The 19,473-nt window shown below is 39.8% G+C and overlaps 1 protein-coding gene across 5 annotated transcripts in view; it reads right to left on the reverse strand.

Moving 5' to 3' along the window:
- LOC149309112 (signal transducer and activator of transcription 3) overlaps positions 1-19,473 on the reverse strand; it is a 55,606-nt gene that overhangs the window by 16,348 nt on the left and 19,785 nt on the right. For 4 of the 5 annotated variants that reach the window (XR_016281881.1, XM_089531817.1, XM_089531816.1 and 1 more), the window contains exons 2-4: positions 10,548-10,689; positions 8,573-8,717; positions 3,031-3,129 (exon numbers count right to left, since the gene is read on the reverse strand). Coding sequence is in view for 4 of the 5 variants with exons in the window: in XM_089531817.1 (XP_089387943.1) it covers positions 3,031-3,129; positions 8,573-8,717; positions 10,548-10,675 (372 nt within the window). In the remaining variant the exon portion in view is untranslated. Of the gene's footprint in view, positions 1-3,030; positions 3,130-8,572; positions 8,718-10,547; positions 10,690-12,939; positions 12,965-19,473 lie in introns of those variants that run through there. The other variant, XM_089531815.1, reaches the window with a different exon arrangement.

A 19,473-nucleotide genomic window follows, 5' to 3' on the forward strand; every position in this document is an offset into this window, starting at 1 on the left:
CCATGTGATCATACATATAGTTGCTGGCTTGGTTCAAGGAGTTTCTAGGGTCAGAGAGAAGGGAGTTATCGACTTCATTTGATATGAGCGTCAGATGTGCCAAATCCATGCTTACATGCAGATGCTCTTAAATTTTACTCATAAGTAGAGTCCAATGGATTGGTTGCAACTCAGTTCCTAGGGGGATGATTACAGTCTTATACATTGATCTCACATATGTTTATGCAATGTACTTTATATATTTATGCAATGGGCTTTGTTTGGACAAGCAGTTTGATTACCCATTTTCTGAAGAAGCATCTTGCCTATACTTGGATGATGTAAATTTTAAACTAGACATCAGCATGGCCCTCCAAATGTCATTGGTTTGCAATTTCCATCATCAAAGGAAAATAAGGACTGCTTAATGGTAATGAAACTTCCTCTGAGTTTAACTCCTATCCTACAGCCACAGTTCTTAAACTTTATGGATCTAGGACACATGTGGCCCTTATTTACTTTTGCTATTCCAGGGCCTCCACTGGCTCCCCTGAAATAGGCAGCACAGCAGCATAGAAAAAAGGTACTTCTTTTCTTTTCTTTTCCTGTTTGTCCGTCTTTCCCTCCCTCCCTCCCTCCCTCTTTGCTGTAATATAAGGCAAGAGCCAGTGTGGTGCAGTGGTTCGAGAGTTGGACTACGACTTTGGAGACCGGAATTCAAATCCCTGCTCAACCATGGAAACCCATTAGATAACCTTGGGCAAGTCACACCCTCTTAGCCTCAGAAAAAAGGCAATGGCAAACCCCCTCTGAACAAATCTTGCCAAGAAAAATACATGATAGCTTTACCTTAGGGGTGCCATGTCATAAATGCCTTCAAAGCAAACAAAAACAACAAAAAGTGAAGAGAAAATGCACACTTGCTTTTGAGCCAAACTGTGTTCCCTGATGCACAATTTGGTTTTTAACATGGATGTGTTCTCCCCACGTGGGCTGTTTTAAAGCAACATTGCAGATATTCCCCCTTGAGACTAGACTGCCAAAATTCCACAGTGGCAACAGAAATTGTGTACTCCTCCTGTTGGACTTGAGAGGGAGCAATTCCACTTTCAAAGTGCCAGATATTGCACATTTTAGGAAGGAGAAGCCCTATTTTTAAGGCAGTTGTGGGCTATAGGTAGATTTAGTCTTTGGTCTCTTTCTGAGAGCAGCATGGATCACTTTGTCAAGCATTAGAGGAGATTTTCTCTGATTAGAGAAGTGGGGCCTGGAGGCAGGAGGTAGTGTGAACAGGGGACTGGCTAGATGCATGCTGCTTCAGCGTCACAAGATCTGGTTAGTCTCATAGGTACTACAAGGTCTCTCTACATACTGACTGTACAGACTAACAAGGTTATATCTTTGAATTCTACAAGATCTAGGATAGGAGATGATCATCACTAGCACAAATGCTGCAAAAAATTTGGAGTAAAGAGCTGTTGAAGACTGGTGAGTGAAGAGCTCATCTCCTACCCCAGATCTTGTGAAACTGAAGCAGCAGGCATCTAACTAGTGGGCATATAAGTGTTTAATTCTGGAGTCCCATTGTCAGAAAACTTTACACTCTGTTGGATGCTACTTGACCCTGAACGTCAAGGAAGCAGATTTAGTTAAAGATTTGGAGTTGATACTTTTTTTTAACTTCGTCTTTTACAGTCCCATGCTGGTAGGAGCTCTTGGAAACAGAACAGAAAGTTGCCCAACTTTGATTTACAGTGTGGTTTCTCAAGAAACCTTTATTTTAGACTGGAGTGTGAAGCAGGAAAGAGATTATTGTGTGAAAGTACAATCCTGTATCTGTTCTCAGAAAGTTAGCCCAAGTTAGCCAAAGTGACATCAATGGGGCTAATTCCCAGGTTAGCATGCATATGAGTACAGCTGCATTGGCATTGTAAGGGGATAGAGATGCGCCAAAATTGTGTTGTCACTAAGGAGACAATAATATGCTGAGACGCTCCTGATACCATAAATTATGTTTAAAAAGTACAGCAACAATCTGTTGCTCTAAATGGAGGAGCTGACAGCTGTATCAGAGCTTTCTGCCCCTAAAACTCTACAAAGGCACACACACTCTCAAAAACCGTAACATAAAGACAGAGGCTTTCTTAGTAATGGCTCGGTAATGGCAGCAGTTACCTAGAGAGATGGTGAGGTCACTTTCTCTGGGTGCCTTTAAAAAGAGGTTGCACAGCTACCTGCTGGGGATTCTTTAGCTGAATATCCTGGATTGAATGTGGGTCCAGGTTAGGATACAATGGCCTATGAGACACCTTTGAACTCTACTATACTGTCATCCCCAACCAGAATAGCCAGTACTGTTCTGAACCTCAAGAGGGCAATGTGGGCAAGACAATTTTGGTTTAAACTCTTTTCATTCTCCTTCCAATGAACAAATCAAAAAACTACATTTCAATCAGTTTGGGAAAGTTACTTATTTGGACTATGACTCCTAGAATCCCCCAGCCAGCATGATCAACTCTTTAAAAGGAGATACCTCTAAGCTCTAATTTAAAGCCTGGTCTGAGAGGAGAAACATTCATGTTCTTCAGTTAGTTCAGTTCACACTCCAGCATTATTTTCTAAATCTTTTTAGTATCAGCTTTCTCCAAGTTTTACAGGTATAACATTCTTTTGGAGAACTTCCTGTAGTTTTTGTACATTGAGAAATATTCATTGCCAGGTTAAAAGGGAAAGCTTAAAGTGCAGCAGCACGCAGTGACTAGCTTGGCATGGCATTTCCTCACAGAGTTGTAGATTTTTGAAAAAGCATCAAAATGCAAGCCAAAAGAGAATCAGTCTACAAATATCCTAATCCTTAAACAGAGGAAGCAGAAGCCATGAGGGTGTGTTGATCATGTTGTGATCATGTACACACATGCACATCCAGAACTACCCAGGTGGTCCTCCACCTGGCCTTTATTTTGATACCTACAGTAGGTGGCTTGCAGCAGCTGTACCGGAACCAATGGTGTGACACAGGAAGACAAGCAAGCCAAGGCAACCTGTTCTTACCTGAGCTGCTGTTGCTGCTGTCTGCAGTAACCGGTTCTCCTCCCAGAGGCAACGAGCCACAATGCGGGCAATCTCCATTGGCTTTTCCAAGTACCGGCTCTGTAAATAGAAAAATAAATAAAAGGAATGCTCACAATGTGGGCTAAGTCTTTCAAGATTAGACTTGGGGTGTGGAAAGGATGCAAGCACCACAGCCCTGATGCTGATGCCAACCTTTTGTGAAAATTACAGTATTATTGTGGTCCTCATCATGTTGCCTTTTCCCCAGGACTTTATTACACCACTCCCATTCTCACCAGAATTGTATTAATGAAGGAAAATGCATACGTATTGCTTTGGGAGCACTCTCCATGGCATGTTCCTCCATTAGCACAACTGGGCTGTGGCTGCCTCTCGTGCTCTTAACCACTCTCAGCCTTAATTGCACCTCTCTGCCTTATGTACTACCCAGCATGCCTTGCATTTGTGTGTGTGTGAAGGTGGGTTGTTTTTAAATGCAATTCCAGAGTTGTATGAATGCAGTTTAACAACAAAAAAGAGAGTAAAAACAACAACAATAACAAAAGACTGTTCTGGAATAGCAAAGAAGATGGTGGATGGAGGAAAAGAGGAGACACTGACACTTCATGACTGTGCAATCCCAGAACTGCCACAAGAGTAACTTATTGCACATGAGGACTAGCACTATATCAGCACTACTGGGAGCTAATTGATCAGTTTTTGATAAATGGCCAAGTGCATGCTAACCATGCTTCAAAGATGAAGCAGCAGCAGCAAGATGGAGAAGCTGTCATGCGATAGCTATGGTGCTATTATGGAACTTTTATGGCAGTTCAAAAGCCATGTGTGATAAAATCACTAGTCTGGAACTCAAGCCAGCTTATGAAAGCAAAAAAAGCCAACCTTGATTTGAGTTGTACAATGGTATACAGAGATGGGACACTTAGGTTCCCCTTCCACCAGAGGCAGAGCAGTACAATGAAAAGGCAGGGTTGTACTGGTTTCAGATTCAGAGCAGCAGGTGGAAAAAACATGCCAGGCGCCCAAAGAGAGCAGCCTAGAATTTATGGTCCTACAGGATGTCCTCATAAAAGTTAAATTAAGTCTGGTATGAGCCATCTTACCAGCTAAAGGGCTTAGCAGGTCCTAAGGGCATCCTAAACCATCACTTTAGAATATGTCAGTTTAGATGGTACAGTGATCTGTGTGCGTGCATATTTGGAAAAGTTACATTTCTGGACTACAACATGCAAACTCCTGTGGTCATGCTGCCTGGGTTATTTGGATTTTGTAGTACCATAAAGTACTTCTTCCTAGCTCTGGTTTTCCATGCACCTGTGTATTTATAGTAAGTGAAAAGAAAAGGCATGCTTTGATAGGAATGTTCTCATGGCTGCCCATGAGAAATCAAAATCCCAATTAAGGGTAACAGGGGAAACAGGCATATGAACCGCTAGAAAGCACACAAGTGCAAAGTTACATGGATTTAAGCCTACAAAGCAAATATAAAGAATAATTCTATACTCTCTCTTGCTTTCTTGTAATAGAAATGAAAAATCCAATAGATTTTAACAATCAAATAAATTTAACAAAAGTAACACAAATTTAATATAAATGCAAAGTGATAATCACATTAAAAGGAAAAATTGTGCAATAAAATGGAGAGTGTTGGAACTGGGCAACACTACCTGGTGTATACCAAATTCTGCATTTACATTAATAGTTGTTCCTCTGATTTATTGTGTGTAGAAAAACGTGCTGTAGCATAAAAATACACTTTATAAATCATCATTCAAAAATCAGGAGTCTTTTTCTAACTGCACCAATGGTCAAGCACTTTATTGACTATTCTCATTATTTCAGTGATTTTAAGTTTCTTATGATAAATGGAATTTATTGCTATGCATCTGATCGGACAGACCATGACACATTATTCCTACATAAAGACATTAAGGATTTCTTCAGATTAAATATTGCTGCCCCTAAAAGTTTAAACGCCCTTTTAGATTTAATTTGCAGTTTGCAAGAAAACATGTGAATATGTTTACTTTCTCTGGGTCTTTGTATTTATGTGACTGTACTTCATTTTTTTTTAGCAAGTTCCTCTCGAGAGATATCAACTTGGTTGATTCTTAAAACATTTCAAAAGATACCATCAGCAGGTCACGTACACTTGGTTGCTTAAATTAGAAACCTCTTGAATTCAACCAGCCATATTTGGGGTTTTAGTTGTTTGTTTTTAATGGAACAGTATTTTGCAAACATTGCATGTTTTTATGGATTTTGAAGAAGTATTTGTTTGGAATGGAGTTGTTTGGGAGATGGTGGCTGCAGTCTTGCTGCTTAGTCCCAGCTAGAGCAGACCCATTCAATGAATTATTGAAGGGCAAGTCAACACACAAGTAAATCCCATTGGTTTAATGGGTCTACTTTAGATAGGAATAGCAAGAGAATTCAAACTATTTTGTCTGATGAAAACTGAGTAAAATATGGAGGCTCCTTGACATGACAACCAGAGTATATAAAATATCTGAGGTGGTTTGGGAGTGCCTAACATTGTGGCTGTCTCTTATAGTTTTATATGTAATCTATCTGACCTTTCTTGGAAATGGCTATTTTGGCAGTTTATCAAGATGTTACAGGCAATCTGAAAAAGATACATCAAATAGGAGACTATCTGGAAATCCATATGAAACTGTTAACCTCTTCTATCTTTTTGCATTAATATTGTTTGTTTTACTTTTATTAAATCTACAGATTGGTTTCTCATTCATCTTACTCTATGTTCTTATTATTTACACCCCCTTTGTAACTTAAACTTATATAGCAGTGCAGTTCTGTGTTTTAGGAAATTATTTAGGTTCCTGCCCACAAGAGCTATCATTTGGCTTTGATCTCTGAAGTATGAAAGTTGCTAAACCAATCCTCAAATGTGGTTTGTCACAACTTTTATTTCATTTTGTTTATTCTGATTTAAATGCTGTAACATATTTCTTTCTATAACTTCTGTATTGTTTTACTGTCTTGAGTTTTCTGTAACCTACTTTGAAGGTATCTTTGTACTAAAACCCCAGGATATTAAAATATTCCATGTAATAAACTTAATTAAACTTAATTCTAAGTAGGATTGTCTGTGTGCACAATGATGCTCCATGTCATTCAGTCTTATTTTGCAATCTCACTATAAGATGCCAGTAAGATTTATTTGTATGCACCCTCTTAGTTCAGTTTGCAATATTGTGAAGCTACACTGTGAGGTGCTCCTCCTGCATATGACAAGAAGAGGAGACTCAGGGAGATGATTGCATGTGATACTTTAGCTTCAACTTTCTGGCAACGTACTCTTTGCATTTTATGCTTCTCTTGCCACAGCTGGTCTGCCAATGTGCTTTAAAAAAAAAAAAAAAAAAAAACCAGGAACCTTCAACAAAACAATAACAAAGGAAACCACAGTTGGTATTCGGATGACTGCAAAAGAGTCTGCTGACTATAAACAGTCTTCTTGGCATGACTACAGAAACGATACCAACTACTTTAGCAGCATCTGTTAGAGCCTGGAAAAACAATGCAAAGTTTGTGTTTCCACAAATGGTATTGCATGAAGCATCACAGATCTAAGGCCATCACTCTCATCTCCCATGCCCATCTTCCAAATGCTGGTAGAAATTAAGCACTGGAGACTGGCATGTCTGCCTGATCATAACAGCCTCTCTCTTGGAATTGTACCTCAACAAAAAAAATAAATTGAGATGTGCAGTAGGATGCAGGAGCTGTTAAGCGCTGAGGGAATTTTTATCTGTGACATGGATAAATTATTATTATTAACCTTTATTTATAAAGCGCTGTAAATTTACACAGCACTGTACATACAATCTTTTTAATTGGACAGTTCCCTGCCCTCAGGCTTACAATCTAAAAAGACACGACACTAAAGGAGAAGGGAGTGGTGGTGGGGAAGGGGATGAGGGCCAGCAGTTCTTCTCTACCTCCGAGGCCTGGATCAGGGGAGATGGACTGGAGGGAGGGCTTGGCTTCTTAATAAAGTGGCTGGTGGGGATAAGGCTGAATATCAGTAGCTGATAAAGTTTTTTGGGGGGGAGGGGGGACAAATATTGAACTGTGGACATTTTAGCCCCAAAATGTAATGTTCCCAAGTTCTGGTAAGCACATATATTAATATTTCAATGTGTTCAATGTGTTCATGATTCTAACCATAATACAAATAACTGATATACAAAGTATTAGATCAGTTTTATCAGTTGTTTGTTTTGAAGATGGTGATGTGATGGCTTAGCAGAACTGAGCTGTGGGTAAAACAGCCCTTAGTTTGTTTTATCTATTGATTAACTATGTATCCTGCCTTCCCACCTAATGGCACTCAGATTTTTTTTTAAAAAAAACAACAACATCCAAGTACAGATTTATATCTTTGCCTTTCCTCCAATGAGCTCAAGGCAGTATCCATGGCTCTTCTCCTCCCTATTCACAGCAACCTTTTAAGACAGATCAAGCTGCAAAGGAGTAATGGGCCTGGCTCACCCAATGGGTTTCCTAACAGAGCAGGAGTTAGAATCTGGATCTCCCAAAGTCCCAGTCCAATATTATACGACACTAACTCTGGTGTGATACAGACCATCCTAAAAGGATGGTCTCCCGCCACCCTGGTTTGCTCCGCGGGGAAGCCACAGCCTCCAGACCACGGGTGTACAGGCGCCACCATTTTGACGCTGTCTCAGGAGCGAAGGCAGAAACACTGAAGCCTCGTACTGATTGCTCCTTCCCTCGTGCCACTCACATACACTCCCTGAAGGTGCCTCTAAGTTTTACACTCAACCTATCCATGGGTCATGTCAAAATCCGTAATTTTGGCCGTAAAATTTGCCCTTGACTTATACATGAGGAAGATTTATAGTTGAGTATATACAGTAGTCTAAAATCATCATCATCATCATCATCATCATCATCAAGCAATCTTAGCCAGATTATTTTAACCTGTAAATTTTAAATGATGAATTTTAAACGTGGATTGTTTTAATATGCATGTATCTTGTCTGTTCTTTTTACTAAAATGTATTTTAACTGATGTTGTGTTACTAACTGATGTTATGTATTTGGTGGGGTCTGTTGTTGCTCCCCACCTTGATCCATGGAGAGATGTGGGTAATATATAAAATGATAATAATAATTTTAATTTACAGAGTTGTTGACAGGATTGTAAAAGGTGCTCGTTAATCTTATGAAATACTTTGAATATTCAGAACTTCACCCAAACCCACTATTAGCAGTAGTAGTTTCTCTGTAACTTTAGACTTCCTTCAACGGATAGATACGGATTCAAGCCACGATTCTGGGGTAACTCCTAATTAAAGGGACACAGCAAGAATCAGCTTCTCTGTTTTGCATCTCTAGATGCTGCATGCCATTAACTTCACATACTGGATCTTCCTTCTGACCTTTAAAGTTTGGGTTGGCACTCTTGGCCAGGAAAGGAAGAGGAGGGGAGGCAAATAACTCAAAGCTAAAATCCGCCTGTCATTCCCACCTGCAGAAACTGCTTGATCCGGCGCAGGTTGTGTTGATAGAGAACATTGGATTCTTGAAGAAAGCGGCTGTACTGCTGGTCAATTTCTCCCAAGAGGTTGTGGAACACCAGCGTGGCATGGGATTCCTTGCTGGCGGCATATGCCCTGCAGGGATTATGTGGGTGGAAAGAGAAAAAGAAGAAAACAAAACAGATTTGAAATAACAGTCTTTAGAGCACAGGAGAGCAAAGTACAGCCATGTGCTCTCCTCCTCACCCAGTTGTTCTTGCAACCCTCAAAGCCTCTATGTTTTCCAGACTGCCAATTTTCTGGTAGGAAAGATTAATTGCCTCTCAAAATATCCAGGAGTGGAAATCCACATTTTCAAGAGATTGTAGGGGTCCCCTGCACTGTTTCACATTAAAAATACACATTTTTCAAAACTAGGATTTCTGGTTAGTTCCTGTATTTGTGTGTGTGTGTGTGTGTGTGCGTGCGGGTGGGTGGAGTTCTGGCACTTTTGGCCACATATTTATTCCTCAAAGGGCCCTGGGGCAGAAAAACTGGCTCTTGAACTCACTGCAGCTGCCCACCTTGGTTTAGAGCAAAAACAAAAAATGTCCTAAGACTAGGAAATGTATTATGACATGTACTTTTATGGACTATACCCATTGCACTTGATAAAGTAGGCTACTGTGCATGAAATATCATGCTACAATACATTTGTGAGTTGTTAAGATGCTACAGGACTCTTTGGCCAGCCCTTTGGAAAATCTTCAGAGAGTGGTCCTTAAGGTTAAGAACTTCCATTCAGTCTTCTTAACGTTCTCCATTAGAACCAGGAAGCATAATTAATGTCAGGAAACTTCTGTGTGTTTTCACAAAGCAAACAAAGGTTTCTGTGAATTTCTAACTGAGTTCTGTAAGCACAATTCAGGGAACTCAGTAGCATCCACAAATGGATTAAAGACACTCATAAGAGTCAACATCTCAGCTAACAGTTACATTGTGTTTTTCCCCCTTTTCAAGTTAGAGGATACCAGTTTGACTATCATGAAGTGATAAAGAAAGAAGTCTGATAGTAAACAGCTAAAGCAGCTGTGCTCAAAATGGTTCCTGGCTGACATTTGGGATAGCAATTCCTGCCATCTTCAGAGAATATCTAGGGATGATGGAATTTTTACTTCAATACATCTGGCAGGCATCTGATTAAGGAATTCAGTTCTATCAACCAGCAGCTCACAGACCAAATCTGATCCTCCAGAACATTTTGTCTGAACTATTTTGGACAGAACTCCAGAACAGGACAGCCAATAACTTCTCCAAGCTCTAGGGAAAGATAAATATATCAACATTTACTGAACAAAAAGTAAAAAAAAAAATTCAAGCTGTAAGAGAGGGCAAAGCATTCTATATTTCAATGTGTGAAATGACATATTTCTTGGCTTTCATGCTAATAGGCATGCAGTAATATGTGCTCCTCAACTCTGAAACCTTATAGACCAGCGCTGGGTGACTTGGGCCTTCCACTTCATTTCAAAAGCTCTCTGCAAGTGATTATATCAGACCTAAGTCCGCAGCTAGGAGGTGTTACTTTTTAGACTCTGACTCCAAGGATCCTCCATCCAAAATGCTGGCTAGGGATTCTGGGAGTCATACTCCAAAATGTCACTTTTTCATGCTCTCCTGCTGGAGACACACTGATTTGTTTGGATATTCATTCTAGGCCTGCCCCGCTCTAAACCATTATGCGAAGTGAACAGAGCAACTGAGAAATAGTACCTTATGAAGACTACATAAAGCTACATAACCTTAATTACTGGCTGCAGACAGCAGTCTGCTGTTATCTGGAGGGCAAATAATTGCATAGCATAGTGCATGTTTAGCCAGTGGACCACTATTTGAAGAGTGGAATAGTTCACAAAGAAAAGAGGCTAGCTATGAAAAAGTTTCCATTTTTAACGTGTACATATGCTGAAACATCCAGTGGCTCACCAGTCCTGGCTCTCAATCCAGGGTGCAAGGAACTGCCGCAATTCCATAGGAAAGCTGTCACTGTAGAGTTGGTGGAGCTGCTCCAAATACCGCGTGTCCAACTGCTGGAGCTGGTTCCACTGCGCCATCTTAGTAGCTGACTCTGGAAACCAGGGAACACAAAAACATTTTTACATGAGCAATCTGTTGGTGAATTAGGTTACCAGCACTGATAATGGATTAAATGCAACTAGATACCCTCCAACTATCCTGATTTGGCACTGACAGTGCCAATTACTCCACTGTTGTCCTGTTTTTCAATAGTTTTGAAAATGTCCCAGTTTCTTTCTCCTTCTACATCTGGCTCCATCCTGGCTTCTGAGGGAGAGAGGAGGTAGGCCAATCCCACCAGGCCTCCCCAAAGGAACTGAGCCCTTCCCAGAAAGCATCTGGCTCCATCCTCAACTCCCTTCCCCTTTTGTGTCATGTCTTCTTAGATTGTAAGCCTGAGGGCAGGGAACCGTCTAATTAAAAGATTGTATGTACAGTGCTGTGTAAATTTACAGCGCTATATAAATAAAGCTTAATAATAATAATAATAATAATAATAATAATAATCCTTCTCCCACTCTCTCTCTTTGTGTTAGCAAACTGAGTTCAAAGTGCAAAAGTAGTTTGCACTCAGTTAACTCAGCAGTGGTAAGAGGAGAGGAAAGACCAGAATCTTGCCTTTCCCTTTAGGTTCAGGCAAAAGCAAACTGCAGCAGCCTTTCCTAGCTTATATGTTGTTCCTCATTTATAATGTCTGTCAGCATGATCGTATGCTTGGACGCAGGTGTTCCACTTTTCATCTGCGAAATGTTGGAGGATAAGCAACTACAAGTGTTTGTTTTTTTAAAAAAATAAAGCATAAACTGACAATGAAAAGAATTGTTATGCAGAGCTTGGAAAAGTCTCCTTTTAAACTATAGCTCTCAGAATACCATTTTGTCTATGAGATTTTGGGGTTGTGGTCCAAAATGTAATGTTTCCAAGCTCTGGGTCAGACATTCATATTCTTTTAAAAAATCATACCAAAAAAATTATGTGCAACGCATAAATATTCTTACATTATTTACACTGGTTTTTGTTTCTTTTTTGAAATTCCCATCAGGAAAACTGTATGCTTAGACCTCAGAATATCACACTCTTATGGTCAGTGTGCCATAGTGGTTTGAATACTGGACTATAACTCAGGAGACCAGGGTTCAATTCCCTGTTTGGCCATGAAACCTACTGGATGACCTTGGGTAAGTCACAAGCTCTCAGCCTCAGGTTCAGAAGAGGCAATGGCAAACCTCCTCTGAACCAATCTTACCAAGAAAACCTCATGATAAAGTCACCTAAGGGTCACCATAAGTCAGAAACATCTTGAAGGCACACAACAACAACAAATATTAAGAACATTAAAAATGGAATGACTTGATTAATATTCTTAATGTGCAAATACAACTACTGTATTATATTAAGCTTGTCCAACGCACTTCCGAATATCCTCAGCTAGCATATTCAATATTCATGATGCCTAGGAATGATGAAGGCTGTAGTCCCGCAGATTTGGAGGGCACAAGTTTGAAGATGTTTGTTTGATATGTTTTGAATGATCAAAACAGATCATACCCACATTTTTTTCTCCTAGTCAATCCTAAGGATTTATTCAATTCCAACATAAAACCACTGCATTCTAAAAATCCAGAGTTAACACCTGCTTAAACATTTATACCAAAACTTCCTGGCTGTTTGTAATGTAAATGTATACAATAAGTAGTATGTGGCACATTTTCTGGTTCCATTCTTCCATCAAGACAACTTCTTATCGTTTGCAGAATATTGTTACCAATATCTGTGCATATTCATACAACATTCTAATTTTTTTTCTGGCATTCCCTCCCTATCGCCCCTTATTTCCTCAAAAGCAAAATGAAGACTGTTTAGCTGGCATCCAGTAAGACAAGATAGGACTCTGATGTGCAAAAATGAAGATAAGAGCAGGGGAGAAAAAGATATTATAAGCTTCTGAGAAATGGAAAACTATGGTACAATATATGCTTTTCCTGTATGGTTTAATGGAAGATACATCACCCTACAGAGCTGGCCTGAGGGCAAAGAACAAGCCCCACCTTACTCTCTGATTTCATATACAGGAACTGACTGGCAAATCAATCTTACTTCATGACCAGCAATTTCATGTATTTATTTTTTCATTTATATCTTGACTTTCGTCCAGCACAAGACCCAAGGTAGCTTACGAGAAATTAAAATAAAGCACAGAATACATGTTCTGCTGCACAAATTAAGAATCACAGACTTATTGGAATAGAAAGGTAATGAGACAGCATTCTCTACTCTACCAAAGGCTGGAAGGATAACTTACAAAGTAAGCCACATCACTAGAGATGTCAAATTTCCAGAAATGTTGAAACTATGGAAGCAGACTTCTCTCTTCCCTTTGTAAGGAAAAAAGCAGAAATTTTCAGAAAAACTGAAAAAAATATGATATACCTTTTACAGTAAAAATCACTTTATCACTTTAGGGACACAAAATTTTGTTTGGCATAAAATTATAATGTCTGTTGCATTAAAAGTACAATTTATTACTTGAATTCCCTGTTTAATTTTTTTCTTTTCTTTTTTATTACAAAAGGAGCTACAAGATCCTCAAGTAAGCCTCTTCAGTTTTGTCAGTCTCTTAATACATAAAACCCCCCAATAAAAACAGAAGAAACCATCAACATTATTAAAACAGGGGAAATCACCTCTAGTACCATAGTTTCAAGCAGACATAAAGTACTCTTTCCCATAAAAAGGAATTAGAAAGGGAAACCAAGTTTAAGAAATGCAATGATCTAATACTATACACAATCTAGTGGGAGGGGAAGTTTTCTTTTTAAAAAAAATAGCAATAGAAGCTAGTTTTTTCTTTCTGAATTTTTCTGGGTTTTCTCCAGGCCTTTGCATAGGTAAATGTCAAACTTAAATTTCCGTCTTCCGGTACCATGTCAATGCTCCTCTACTCCCTGAAGTCTACTGCTCAAGATTAGCACAGGAATGGAGGGTAAGAAGACAGGACCATCACATTTAAAAAAAAACTTCCACACTGGGAATAAAGGGTTTAAAAAGTGTTGGACAACCATTTCGCTTTCAGATGTTGCTGGACTACAAACCCCACCATCCCCAGCCACTGGGAAGGGGGATAATGGGAACTGTATGGCAACAATATCCAGTTATCCTCCCCAAGATTATTAGGAAATGCCTGAGCTATACTCTCAACAATGGGTTTCCTTTCGCCCGATGCAAATCTACTGTACTCATCCCCTATCTAAGAAGGAAAATGAGGCATGACAGCATGTAGGAAACCCCTTTGTGTTTTCAAAAGAAATTAAAAAAAGAGGAAGAAGAACCTTGGGGCAGCACCTGACGATCACCTTCTCAAAAGCTTTACAAAGCAGAACTTTGTGGCTTTAAAATCTATGATCATGACATGCAAACAGCCAAGCTCTGACACATGCTTACATAAAATGATGTTAACGAAACAGCCAGTCCTTCTAGATCAGTTGTCTGAGCTACAACATGGGGCCACTGAGAGACATTATCAGCATGCTCAGGAACACTATGGTTGGCAGGGGGGAAAAGTTTGTTTAAAAATTGCAAGAGGAGAGAAGCACACCCTCCAGAAAGTCTGGTGGAACACAGCATGATAAATTGCCATGGAATATTGTCACTTGGAAAAACAAATGGAAAGCCTGATGGGGATGGATGGGAATGCTGTGTGCCAGCCACTTTCAGATTATTATGCCCTAGAGCCCTTTCACACTACATAATTATAGCTCTATGATTCTACCTTAGCTATCATGATTCATGGCTGAATCCTATGGAATCCTGAGGTTTGTAGCATGGGGAGGCTCTTACGTTTGTCAAAATGCAAACTGGAGAGGGCTCCTGTACCTTGTTCCCAAACTTTGGTCCTCCAGGTGTTTTGTCAACTCCCAGAAGCCCCAGTCAAGAATTCTGGGAGCTGAAGTCCAAGCCATCTGCAGAGCTGAAAATTAGGGAACCACTGCTTTAATGGATGTGCAGAAGAGAGAATTTCAGCAGGTATTGCTTGCCACATAATAAGCAACACCTCCTTAAATTCCATCTTCTCCACAATTATTAAAGTTACAGGAGCTGTCTCCAGTTTTTAGTCCAGCTACTCTACAGTGAACTGGCTGCTAACAGCTGCAGTCGGACAACATATGGAGAGCTGAACCATTTCCACATCAGCTGTAGAAAGAACACAGGAAACTATTTTATACTAAGTCAGACTATGAGTTGATCCAGCCCAGTACTGTCCAATCTGACTGTCAATTGCTCTCCAGCACCGCAAAGAGATACACTAATCTTTCCTATCATGGGGCACCTGACCCTTTTTAAACCCAGAAATCAAGACTACAAGATGATTCATATGTACTGCAGACTGGATGCACTTTCTTAATGCTTCGTCGTTGTGTGCCTTCAAGTTGTTTCTGACTTATGGTGACCCTAAGGCGAATGTATCATGGGTAAATATAAGGTGAATGTATCATTTTCTTGGCAAGACTGGTTCAGATGAGGTTTGCCACTGCCTTCCCCTGAGGCTGAGAGCATGTGACTTGCCCAAGGCCATCCAGTGGGTTTCATGGCCGAGCAGGAAATCGAACCCTGGTCTCTAGAGTCGTAGTCCAACCCTCAAAACACTTTGCCATGCTGGCTCTCTGAATTATCGGCTATGAATTTTGGGGTTAAGAAAGAATGAAGGGGAAAAGATTTGGTCCTGCAGATGTTGAAGGGCTTGAGGTGCTATATGCAGATCTTGGAAAAGTTACTTTTTTGGACCTCAGCCCCAGATGCTCCCACCCAACATGGCCACTGGCTGAATGGGATATTCTCAGAGTTAGTCTTACAGTGGGCCTTTGGTTTCCTCTCTTTGGTTCCAGGGCTCCCCACAGATACCAAAATCCATGGATGCACAAGTTCCATTATATCCATCGGTGAAGTAAAATGGTGTCCCTCGTATAAAATGGCAAAAATCAAGGTTTGCTTTTTGCAATTTTTTTATTTTTAAAAAATATTTTCAAGCTGTGATGGTTGAATCTGTGGTTACAGAATCCGTGAATATGGAGGGCTGACTGTATATGCAATTTATACTGTGACTTTGAAAGAAGCCTAAACTCCTGATCAAATCTGATCAACTTAATTCTGTGTGTGACTTGGTCCTTTTCATGTATAGAAAGAAAAATCCTGGGGATTACCAACAACAAATATGCTCTGGGCTTTCCATCACGAACAGAAAATGCAGCACAATTTTCAGTTGCTGTTGAGTGCTCAGAGAAGTGCTATTGATCAATGAACCCAAGCTAACACCTCAAATGTTGTTTTTCAGAGAAATTACAAATAATAAGGAGACTATATTAAAACTCGTGGGCTGTTGCAGGGTGTGTTTAAAAAGCACAACCTGGGAAGTCCCTGGCTTGAATTTCATCTTCACCAAGAATTCACTGCACTAACTCGGGCAAACTGTATCTCGGCCATCTATATGCAAATTTAAGGTTAATAATACTAGCCTCACATACAGAACTGTTGAAAAGGTGTTACTAAAATAATATCTGGATATGTAAAGCTATGCGAATACAGACATACCTCAATTGACAAAGCCTCTGATGAAAAATGCTCCTTCTTTCAAAGTCTTTATACATCCCCATTCTTCTTTGGGACTGCCTACTATTTAAAAACTCTTTACTTGCTTTGGATTGGCTGCAAACTAGCTACATAACGTTCTGATCAATTTGTGATGAGCGCAGGGCTTTTGGGAGTCTGAGGGCTTTAATCCACAGGAAAAAGTTTATTAGTTTTGTTCCAAAAGTTCCTGAAAAATTCAGATATGCAAATGTATGACTAGTGGATTCACACTGATGGCAGAGGGAGGAATTTGTAGTGGATGGAGTAGGATAAGGGAATGGAGGTCACATGGATGTTCCTGTCAAGAAGCGACAATTCTTAGGAAACTGTTGGAAGTTCAAGCAACCTGGTTGCCATTTTTAAAAGGATGCTGCATTTGTGTACTTAATTGAGTATCAGTATATCTGCTTGGCAGAATTTTTTTCCTGCATAGCTCCCATTAACTGCCTGTCAGTGATAAACAAACTCTGCTTGATGGACATGAATAAATAAATTAATTAAATGGAGCAGCTACGGATATGTAGCCAAAAATTATTCAGGGAAACTGGCTCGTGTGCTGATATTTTACTATGAAGTAACCTCAGAATGGGGGAACGTATGGACACTTATGTCAAATTTGCCATCAACTACTTATGTCAAATTTGTCTCAATGTCTGTACTAATGGTGTGGAAAACCCAGAGCAAACCTGTGTTTTATGGAAAGTTTAGACTTGCTCTTTGTCATCTGTCTAGCAGGAAGGTTTGTTTAGTAGCATCATCATCTGGAGGATGGGGTGCTAGAGAAACACAGACTTTCAGTAGTAGATTGCAGCAGTGTGTAAACAGTGTGTAAACAATGTGTAAACAATGCAATAAGGCTTAAGCAGGGAAAGCACATATTCTATCTAGCCAATCTTACTGTAGCGATGTGTGCTTGCCTAAAACAGCCAAAGTAAACAGCTACCTCCAGAATCTCCCACTGAGCATCAATGAATAGAGAAACAGAGACAAAAGGAAAAAACAGTATATAACCCTGCCTTATCACCAGATAGTCCTAGCATGTTACAGAAACACAGATCTCTATGTCTGGCCATCAAAATGAAATTTGTAAGAAAAACAGGGCCTAGTAAAAGGAAAAGTCATTCTTAGATGTTCTTTGGAAAGCGCTCTCAAATGCTGTCTGTAGAAGGTTCCAAATGTTTTTGTTTATTTATGCAAGGCTTGCCTGATCTGGTTGTTTCATTTCACAGGTACATACTGTTAATTTTGGATAGAAGGTTTGGTGAAACATGTTGCATTGCTTTTTTGTGTGTGTGTGCGTGCAGGAACTCATCCCTATTCTTTCTATGTTATTTCCATGCTATGTTATTTCCATGCCTCTGGTACCAAAATTTCAGCTAAAGAATACCAAGGAACACATTTACTTCATTAACTGAGGCATATCTATAACTGAGAGGTGCAAAATAAATGCTAAGTGACATGTTAAATATTTGAAGTTTTAAATGAAATATTTTGAAAAGATTTAAATTATAAACACTGAATTTTTTATATTGGAGTAGAATTCAGAGACATAAATGTGTCAGCCTGCAAATGTCAGTATGGAAAGGGAGCTTATATTCTTGTAGCACCTTTGAGACTAATAGAGCGAAAGATGTAGCAGAATAAGCTTTCATAGACTTGGTGTACTTCCTCAACTCATTGCTTTTTTTACATTGTAAACCATCTTTGAAATAACAGCCTTGCTAGTAGGTGACTAAGAAACTGATGAGAGAAGGAAAGCATGGCCATCATCTGCCTGCTGAAAAGCCACCTTCATTGGTCTTTGCCTCTTTGCTAGCAGTTATTTAGCTACCATTCATCAGGCTGTAGAGAGAACATTTGGCGGGCTGGCTATCACATCTGCATGCTAGAAGATCTGATTTGGAGCCAGATCATTATCTATTTAATTCTCCAATTAAAATAAGAGATGGCGATGAAATATGGAAATATTGCTTGATCCAAATTCTCAGAAGAAAATGCTCTTCAATGCTCGAAATGGCAGCATCACTTGGGAGGTGGGGGATTAAGAGCCCTTCATTTCAGCAAGTGCTCCTTGACTTCAGATCATGCCAGCTTTGGTCAAGCCATTTGAACCCTGTCAAAGGCTGAATTTTATATGCATAGGACTGGGGTGAGAACAGAATTTTTGCATCTTCTCCAGAAAAGTTCCCTTTAGTTATCAGCTGTGATGAAACTGCTAGCATCTGTTCTGGATAAATGCCATCATTTACACATTCAGCCCCCACAAACTAATTATCTGTTGAATGGAAATGATAAACCATAACGGTTGATAGGGTTACTGTAGTAGCTATTCAAATAATGAGCACATAAGAAGAACTACATACACTGGATTGAACCAAAGATCTACCCAGCCCTGTATTGTTGCCACAATGGCCAAATAGATATCCATGGAATGGACACAGGTAGGATGCAAGTACAACACCACCTTCCCATTCCTACTCCCCAATAGGTGATATTGCCAACATCTCACCTCTGATTGCACCGCCCTACAAGAATCTGATCCGTCTTCTTTTCAATTTGTACAAGAGGTCATCCACCACCACACATTACACAGTACAAGTAACCTAAATTGCTTTAGACCACAGGTTGTAAAGAAATCATACACAATATGAGTGACTTAGGGAGCAGAGTGTTTAGCTTGGAGAAGAGCAATAGCAAAAGCAGCAATAGCACTTACATTTCTATACTGCTTCATAGTGAATTAAGCACTCTCTAATTGGTTTATAACGTGTAAGCTAACTGTCTCCAACAAGCCGCATGCTCATTTTACTGACCTACAAAAGGATGGCAGGCTGAGTCACCCTGGAGCCCCCTGGGTTCGAATTCACAACCTTGTGGCTGCAGTACCAGCATTTACCTGCTCCACCACAAGGGATCCTTGAGAAGGTTAAAAGGTGATATGATAGGTCTGTTTTAATATTTGTAAGGAATAAACTGACGAGGGAGCAAATTTGTTTTCTGCAGCTCCAGAGAACAGGACTCAGAGTAATGGATTCAAACTACAGAAAAAGAAATTCCAACTCAACATTAGGGAGAACTTCCTGACAGTAAGTCCTGTTCAACAGTGGAACAGACTGCCTCAGAGTGTAGTAGAGTTTCCTTCTTTGGAGGTTTTTAAACAGAGGTTGGATGGCCTTCTGTTGGGAGTGCTTTCATTGTTTATTTCTACGTG

Source organism: Sceloporus occidentalis, unplaced genomic scaffold (assembly GCF_023333645.1).
Source record: "Sceloporus occidentalis isolate IW3139 unplaced genomic scaffold, rSceOcc1.0.p SCAF_7, whole genome shotgun sequence".
Lineage (NCBI taxonomy): Eukaryota > Metazoa > Chordata > Lepidosauria > Squamata > Phrynosomatidae > Sceloporus > Sceloporus occidentalis.